The 9,136-nt window shown below is 40.6% G+C and overlaps 1 protein-coding gene across 5 annotated transcripts; it reads left to right on the forward strand.

The window, feature by feature from the left end:
* The first annotated feature begins 435 nt into the window (after nucleotides 1-435).
* Nucleotides 436-8,056, forward strand: LOC137125574 (NACHT, LRR and PYD domains-containing protein 6-like). Of its 5 annotated transcripts, none has more exons than XM_067501241.1 (7): nucleotides 436-985; nucleotides 1,135-1,177; nucleotides 2,634-2,771; nucleotides 3,306-3,493; nucleotides 4,733-4,833; nucleotides 4,964-5,329; nucleotides 7,121-8,056. In XM_067501241.1, exon 7 carries the CDS (start codon nucleotides 7,666-7,668, stop codon nucleotides 7,990-7,992), a length of 327 nt encoding a protein of 108 aa, XP_067357342.1. In that variant the 5' UTR covers nucleotides 436-985; nucleotides 1,135-1,177; nucleotides 2,634-2,771; nucleotides 3,306-3,493; nucleotides 4,733-4,833; nucleotides 4,964-5,329; nucleotides 7,121-7,665; the 3' UTR covers nucleotides 7,993-8,056. The 5 variants fall into 5 exon arrangements, with proteins under 5 accessions (XP_067357342.1, XP_067357338.1, XP_067357341.1 ...); XM_067501237.1 differs by lacking the exon at nucleotides 4,733-4,833 and having other exon boundaries at nucleotides 436-676; nucleotides 833-985; XM_067501240.1 differs by lacking the exon at nucleotides 4,733-4,833 and having other exon boundaries at nucleotides 1,135-1,192.
* Nucleotides 8,057-9,136: the final 1,080 nt, after the last annotated feature.

The raw sequence follows: 9,136 nt of genomic DNA on the forward strand, positions 1-9,136 counted from the left end.
CTGACGCCACATTCTTCGCCACCAAAATATTGTAGTTACTTAAACAACTTGAAACCGTCAGGTTTTGTATTAAGGTGGACACAAGACAAGAGACGGTAAGAGGGAGTACACTAATAAAACAGACTTTACAGACAGACCACTCTCAAATGGAGGGTTGGAAAAACACAAAGCGGGTAACAGAGACACTAAACGACACCTGAACAAGATATTTTGATCTTGACGACCAATTTTTAAATATCGATTCTCAAGTTAAAATATCGATATTTTTTGTTTATTTATTCACATTTTCTCTGCAGTCATATCCGAATGTTTTCTGCTCCTTCTACATGACTTGTATATTATTTGTGTGACACCGCATAAGAACTACTTTTCCTTCCGCCGATCCGCCCCATGATCCACCCTCTTCACCTAAACTTCTCTGACACGTGCTCGGCCGTCTGGCGGCTCCGCCTCCAAACACAGGCAGCATGGCGGACCGAAATGTGTCATTTTTATTCACGGACTATTTCGCTATGACCGTTCTAGTTCAAGAGAATTGTAAAAATAGGCAAAGTGTGTCTAATCCATAATTGGTTTTAAACGAAGGGAAGGAAATACAGATGGATATCTAAGACATACATGTAGATGAGGGCGAGTCATGGATATCAAGTGACATAAGCTGCTCACCTGATAAAAGGTCATGCTGTTGTCATATGTTAATGTTATTCTCAGGTTATTTGAAATAATGGAAATGTTAAAAATGCCAATAGATTGAACAATGATTTTGCTGTCGTTTTAATGTTTTTAATTATTCCCTGTAAGGGCTCACGTGATTGTGTTTCATCGTGATCAGATGAAGAATTAACATAACACTCTGGTATCGGTATTGGATTGATATCACGATGCTAGCCAATGTATTACTTGGTATCGGATCGAATCTGAAATCACTATTATCCCCCATCACTGCTGTAGAGGAGTGAACTGGGAACCGGAAGTGGAGAAAAAGGCAGGTCGATAAAAATGCCGTACTCATGTCTGCTTTGTTTTCTTACCTGTGTACCATGTCTATGATGCCGGACTCTTTCTTTTAGAACCTTTTTATCTCCGAGTCCGAACTCACGTTGACTTATTATCTTGATGTTTGTTGCAATGCAGCTGCGCAAACAACCAGGATTGGCCGTGAGAAGGAGCCAGCCAGGTAAGAGCTGATCAGGTATGAGCAGGTATCAGTTTCTGATAATGTGCGAGTTTTCACGTAAATCAAAACAATGTTTTTTTTTTGGGGGGGGTGCAAAGAAATGCCCAAACTATCGTATATTTGACCTTTTTAAAAAGTATTATCGAATAGGCCTCAGGGGCCTAAAAGTGTCGTAAAAATACGATTCTAAATACGATAATTATCGTATATCTGCCAACACTGGTCAATCCACTGATGACGTTTGTGGACATCAGCGGACCAATCATATGGCCTTTAGTGAATCAACAACTTCAGGCAAAACATTGACAAGAACGCCTCTCAGATTAGTGATGGGAAGTTCGGCTCTTTTCAGAGAGCCGGCTCTTTTGGCTCAGCTCCTAAAGAAGAGCCGGCTCTTTCGACTCCTGAGCGGCTCTTAATTTAGGATTGTTTTATAGGCCTTTATTTTACCACCTTTGCAAAACCTCATGGTTTGTTTGTTGAAAATCCTTTTATGTGCAGTGTTTTCATGAGAATCCTTATAATTGCCTGATTTTGTGCATTTATTCTGTTACAAAACCATTTTTTTATTTAATATTTAATCAAACTTTTTATTGCACAAATTAACAACAAAACAGCAAATAAATCCACAGGGCACAGTTGCTCACACAGCACCACTTTGTCCTCTACTTGCCACACTTTTGACACTCTTACTAGCTCCTCTGCCAGGTTTTCTGCAGTGTGTCTATCTGTGAACTCAAATCAGTCCAGAAGGAAAGATGTCATCTTGTAATTATCAATGAAATGGCAAGTGACAGCCATGAAAGAGCAGGTGGTTCTGGAGGTCCAGCAGTCGGTTGTCAGGCAAACTGATGGAGCTTTTTTCACCCTTTCTTGCCATAATGCCCGTTCTGTGTCATATAGTTTAGGTATTGTTGTTTGGGACAATGTTTTTCTACTGAGTAGAGAATGTGGGATTTAAAGTTTTGACAAAACTTTTAAAACCTCTGTCCTCCACAATGGAAAAGGGTTGGAAATCAGTAGCTATCATTTTAGCAAACTCTTCATCAATGCTGTGCTGTTTGGATGGGATCATCACTTTCGGTATAAACTGGCTTATTTTGCTTTGAGTTGCAGTAGGAGAGGTTATACCTGTATTTGTGGGGAAGCCTGTAGATGCTGCTTCACTTGCTGTTTTTATGGGATGAGACACACCAGGATTGTAGATGTGTGCTAGCTTGCCCTCTAACTGCACTATAGAATGGACAGTTCTCATATGTCTTTGCAGGTTTGTGGTGGAACCTGCTCTTAAAGTAATTTTCATCTTGCAATGAACACACTCTGCTTTGCTGTTTCCATTATCTTTAAACTGGAGCCAGATGCTGCTTCTCATTTGGGTGTCACTCATAGTTTCAACTACACCAACAGTACACACTCTCCTCACAGATATAAAAATATCTTTTTGCCTGTCATGTAGGCATGGTGGGCTGCCATGCTTGTACCAATGTAGCGGAAACACTAAAACCATACCCTGATGAGATGTTGAAGGGGTTCTCCACAGACTGCTGGGTCTCGCCATGATGGAGAAATGCCTGGTTCTGACCTGAACTAACAGGTGATTATGTTTCATGGCCATGTTTCCTCTTTTGTTTTATTAAGTTTTATTACAAAGATAAATTATGTAACAGAATACATGTTGTGAGTGTTCAGAGGTACTGGTGCTTTAGAGAACAGATTTTCAAGCCAGAGTTCTAGTCTACAAATGAGCTTTAATGATTTTAGTCTTTGAGTGTTAAGCCACACAGAAACTACTGGTAAATGGGACGTGAAGAATCTGTGTGTTTGCTAAAATTTATACTGGATCAAACCAGAGCAGGATGTGAGACTTTGTGTGACTTCCTCAGTACATTGTGTCCTATTGTTGGGGGAAATTATGGACCAGCCTAACAGGATGGGAGTGTTTGTGTGACTTCCTCTGTAGCTTAGTTTAGCTTATTTTCTGGAGGAGATACTCAGCACTAGCTCCCCGGGGACGGTTGAAATAACGAATTTAAGTGGAACGTGTAATGTAAAAAATGTAAATGTACAACAACTTTGAAGCTTTGTTCTAATCTATTCTTATATCTTAAACATCTCCTCAACTTTGAAGCACTAATGCAGCGCCAAAGGAAGCTTCATACGTCATCCATTGCGTCACAGTCATGGACCCACACGCGCCTTCACGGTCCTGCCCAGAGGAACGACGCGCACTCCCCGGCTGCGGTGTTTAACTACCATCAATTCTCTGCCAGCAGCTTGTTTCCTCCGATACGTCAACTAAAAGATCTTTTTTCTGTGGTGAGTTTATGCTCTAGTTTTTATTTCAGAACAAAATAACGAACCTTTAATGATAACATGGGACGTTCACTAATGTACAGACTAATTTGAACTGGACACCCACGCTTCCACATCCTTCCTGCCGGATTAATTCTTTACTTTGTAATTATTTTTTTGGATTGAAGTACAGAAAATTCACTTTATTGCTCCTCACAACTGTTAAGAATTTTACAAAGATAAAACACCTATATTGCTTTTTAATTATAATACAATTATTTTGTTGTTAATTATTCCTTTTACCTTGACCCTACAGGATGCTCACGACTAAGAGTCATAATACTAAATGCATAGTGTTCTTATTGTAAATGACTTTTTACTATTCAGTGAAAATCCTAGAGTCATTATTGTGGGACTTAAGTGTTTCATGTTATTGGCCTTTTGACTACCGCAATGTTTGTAATGGCTTCCGTGCTTTAAATGTCCCATCTTGAAACTAAAATGTATCTGCTCCATGATATTTTGCTGCTGGAAGTCCAGTTTCACTTTGTGGAGTTTGTGACGCACTTTATTTTCTCTGTGTAAAGGTAAAGTAGGTGATTTTTTTTTTTTTTTCCCTCTGTACTGAATCTATGTTTTTGTTAGTTTTATATACCACAAACAGCAGAAATTATTGTTAAACTAACTCGGAATCGGATGAACAAACGACTAACGGAGCTGAAGTAACGTTCCTTTCTGTTCCATTTTCTCCGTGAGGATTTGTTCGAACTGTTTCTGTCGGGACAGTTCCACTGTATGAAACTTTAACAGTCACACTGAACTACATCCAGTCGGTTCTGTCAAAGTGACAAACTATTATCAGATCTAATCAGAGGTAGTCAGTCCTTCTCTGTGTCAATCAGTGCAGGCCCTTAAGTAACCAGGTTACAATTGGTTAATTAACATTTCTTAACTGTCATGTAAACAGGAAATCAGTGTAAGGGATTAGACAAACCTTTTCCACAGGTATTTTTCAGCAGAACACCAAATTTTCTGCCATGTGCACTGTAACCAGGTTTCTAATCAGCTTTCTCCAACAGCACAAGTGCATAGCAAACACACCCAGGCAACAGCTGAGTGAATGAATGAAGGTGGAATAAAAGGAGAATTTATGAATGCAGTGGCACCACCTCGTTTTTAAGTCAAAGTCTGACTGAAAATTTATTCAGACAGTTGCTGGATCAGTTGTGTATCTCTCCTCTGTTTTCTTTTCTTCCACTGCAGCTTCTACTCTGCAGCAACAGGAACAGAGGAAAAAATAATTCAGAAAGCAGCATTTTCTATCAGTAAACAGTTGTAAATCAGGATTCAAAAATAACTTAGAGGTGGAGGAGCTCATTTTTCTGCTGCATGTATACACAGATTATAAATAACCAGCTGGTGTTTAGCTTGGCTTAGCTGCAACAAGGATTGGAGGATTGATGTGCAGATGAAGGATGTGTTTTCTCTCCACAGGAAGGTACAAAGTGTGTGTGAATTCAGCAGCATGGATCAGTGAGGACAGAGAGGAGGGAGTCCCTCCCTGTAAAAAACCTCACTGTGGGGAACCTGAGAGCCAGACCAAAGCTCAGAGATGACATGAGGATCTCAAACTGTCCATGACTCTTCTCCATGTCAGCGCTCAGCACCAACAATCACTCCACCATCATTATTCACACCCTGACCTCTGTCTGTGTTGTGTTCAAGACCAGAGAAGCTGCACAGACCAGACTCTGCTGGACCTGGGCCTGGACCTGAACCCAGCTGTGTGTCCATGAAGAGTGACCGGTCAAAGCATGGCTTCATGGATTTTAAAGGACAACAACCCTCTGATAGAAAAAGGTAAAATGTGATGTTAGTGACCTCAAAAAGGTAGAAACATGTCTGTGATAACAGCTGGACTGTGATCAGCTGGGACCCACTGCAGGATGTGGGTTCAGTGGAATCTGACTTTAACAGTGAGTGTGTTACTGTGTTACTAAATTACATGTAAGGTATAAATCTTTCCCTTCATGCTCTCCAAAAGTCTGGATTCCAAATTTGCAATTAGTTCACCTGCTGCTGCAGCTTTTCTTCAACAGACACATGAGACACTTATCAGTGAAGAATCATGTCTCATGTTGTGATCACTGACACTGATGGATCATTAATATCATAGTTATTGATCATATTGGAGATGATGTGATATTTCAGAGGGAGGATGATTGAAGTGTGGCTGAAAAGACTTGAAGAAATGTAGTTTAAAAGTAGAGGTGGTGTCTGATCTGTGTCCACAAACTTTGATTTCATTTTTTTTTTTTTTTTGTTTTACATCAAATCTTTCCAGGATTTAATAATGTGGATCTGAACAAAGTCAACAAATGTAGGGAGAAAACTTGTTCCCTTTAGACAAACAGAACATTGAGAGAGCAGAGGGATGTACTTCTGTATTTAGACATGTTCAGTGGTTCCCCCTGTTTTCATAGATGAATGTGACACCAGCTTTCTGAAGCCTCTTTTTAAACAGAGCTGAGCTTCAGCATGTGAGTCCAGGTTCTAGTGTGTGAATGTGAGAAATGATGTTTCACATCAGACCAACTCCCTGCTGAGTTCTGACACATTGTTAGCAAAGCTCAGTGTAGAAATCATGAATGGAGCAGCCTCCTGTTCTCAGTCGCTGATCGTCACTGATTGTGCTTCAAATGTCAAACATCAGCTCAGATCAGCTGTGATGAACCAACATTAACGCCATGATTTAAAATGATGACAGGACAAATCAACTTCCTATCAGGTTTGTTCTGTCTGCAGTCAGTGGAGACACAGACTTCCTCACTGCTCAGTGAGTGTTTCTGTAGCTCCAACGTGAACAGAGTAAAACATCAGTTTCAGATTCTCCCAGTTGATGTTTGATTTACTAAAGTCATCAGACTGTTAATGTTTAAATCTGTCTAATTAAGATTTGACCTTCTGTTGCTGTGTGTACAGTATATGTACTTTGTACATTTGGCACAAACATTTAATAAACTAATTAAATAAGAGAATTCAAATAAGTGTGTGCACCTCAGGCTGCATGACCTTCACTTGATTTAATTCTCCCTAAATTTACTACATGTTAAAACATTGTCATTAAATGTTGTTGAAGGTTTTTATGAAGGCTGGAAAGTCACAGTGAGAATGCAAATGATCTTAAGGGTGAGAGCAGGTGAAACTGATAAACAATTTCCTCATGGGATCAATAAAGTAGTTTGAATCTTGAATCTTGAATTAACAGTGATTAGTGAAGAGAAATGAATGTTGAGAGATCAGGAACAGGAAGTGACTGCAAAATAAAAGCCTGACGGAAGAAGTGAAGTTAGTGATTCTGACAGTCTCCTGTTTTTGGGCAAACTGTCCTAGCTTCACATAGACAATACCATCATTTTAACATGTCTCCATGGAAAACCTTCCATTACAGACAAATCGCTTTACACACAAATCTCGCAGACGGCAGAACAGTAGCAGAAATACAGCTGTAAAAATTCTGAGGCTTTCCAGCGCTTTTCGCAGATTATTATACATTTACATTTACACACACACAAATCCATGTACACATACAAATAATTTTGCTACCGTTCCACTTCCATAGATTGTCATTCATATAGTTTTCTGTTCCAGCTGCTGGAAGACAACATTGTCACTTTTGTGAAGAACGAGCTGAAGAAGATCCAGAAGAGTCTGAGTTCAGATTACCCGGAATACTTAGAGAGTCAGAGGGAGGATGAGGAGGTGTTGGATGGTGATGATGAAGAGCAGAGGAGGAGCAGCAGAGAGTCATTTCTGAAGATCACAGTGAACTTCCTGAGGAGAATGAAGCAGGAGGAGCTGGCTGACTGTCTGCAGAACAATAAGAAGATTTCTGTAAAGACTTAATCTGATGGAGATTTACAGTTTTTTTCAAGGGAAAGAGGAAAATAAATATATATAAGTATTATTATTTAGAAGGAAAGAAAATATAGTATGTACTTCATAGGGACACCTGAAGAACAATGTCGACTTCCTCTGGACTTCCACAACAATGAGATCCTGACTGATGTTACAGAGTCCACCTCAGTGGATGTGCTGCTGACAAACCTCATCAGGGGAACCTGCTTCCCTCTGCTCGCCTCTGGATCACCACACGACCTGCAGCAGCCAATCAGATCCCTCCTGAGTGTGTTGACATGGTGACAGAGGTCAGAGGGTTCACTGACCCACAGAAGGAGGACTACTTCAGGAAGAGATTCAGAGATGAGGAGCAGGCCAGCAGAATCATCTCCCACATCAAGACATCACAAAGCCTCCACATCATGTGCCACATCCCAGTCTTCTGCTGGATCACTGCTACAGTTCTGGAGGATGTGTTGCAAACCAGAGAGGGAGGAGAGCTGCCCAAGACCCTGACTGAGATGTACATCCACTTCCTGGTGGTTCAGACCAGACGAAGAACATCAAGTATGATGGAGGAGCTTAGAAAGATCCACACTGGAGTCCAGAGAGCAGGAAGATGATTGAGTCTCTGGGAAAACTGTCTTTTGAGCAGCTACAGAAAGGAAACCTGATCTTCTATGAATCAGACCTGACAGAGTGTGGCATCGATATCAGAGCAGCCTCAGTGTACTCAGGAGTGTTTACACAGATCTTTATAGAGGAGAGAGGACTGTACCAGGACACGGTGTTCTGCTTCGTCCATCTGAGTGTTCAGGAGTTTCTGGCTGCTCTTCAAGTCCATCTGACTTTCATAAACTCTCAATCAATTTGCTGTCAGAAGAACAGTCAACTTCACAGACAACTGAATCTGCACAGAAATATCTCTATCAGAGTGCTGTGAACAAGGCCTTACAAAGTCCAAATGGACACCTGAACTTGTTCCTACGCTTCCTCCTGGGTCTTTCACTGCAGACAAATCAGACACTGCTACAAGATGTACTGACAGAGACAGGAAGCAGCTCACAGACCAATCAGGAAACAGTCCACTACATCAAAGAGAAGATCGGTGAGAATCTGTCTGCAGAGAAAAGCATCAACCTGTTCCACTGTCTGAATGAACTGAATAATTGTTCTATAGTGGAGCAGATCCAACAGTACCTGAGATCAGGAAGTCTCTCCACAGAGAAATTGTCTCGTGCTCAGTGGTCAGCTCTCCTCTTCATGTTAGTGTCATCAGGTAAAGAACTGGACGTGTTTGACCCAAAGAAAAATTGTCCAGAGTTTTCAGAGGAGGATCTTCTGTTTGTGATGGGAGTGGTCAAAGTCTCCAAGAAAGTTATGTGAGTACAAAGATGAAGTGTAAATTTATTCATCATTACATATACTGCTGTTGTGTACTTCTTTACTTCAAATAGAGTAAAGATTACTTTTAATGCATAACTGTTTTTCTTTAACTTGTTTTTTTATATTCCTTATTTGTTAACACAAACCTACTCATCTTGTCTTTCAGACTCATTGGCTGTAACCTCTCAGAGAGAAGCTGTGAAGCTCTGTCCTCAGTTCTCAGCTCCCAGTCCTCTAGTCTGAGAGAACTGGACCTGAGTAACAACAACCTGCAGGATTCAGGAGTGAAATTACTCTCTGATGGACTGAAGAGTCCACACTGTCAACTGGAGACTCTCAGGTCAGGATTCGTCAAACTGTTTAACTTTTTCTGTCTTTGAC

Source organism: Channa argus, chromosome 4, assembly GCF_033026475.1.
Source record: "Channa argus isolate prfri chromosome 4, Channa argus male v1.0, whole genome shotgun sequence".
Lineage (NCBI taxonomy): Eukaryota > Metazoa > Chordata > Actinopteri > Anabantiformes > Channidae > Channa > Channa argus.

Excerpts from the sequence above, each read along its gene's own strand:
- LOC137125574 (XM_067501240.1), top strand. The coding sequence starts at position 7,666 with ATGGTGACAGAGGTCAGAGGGTTCACTGACCCACAGAAGGAGGACTAC.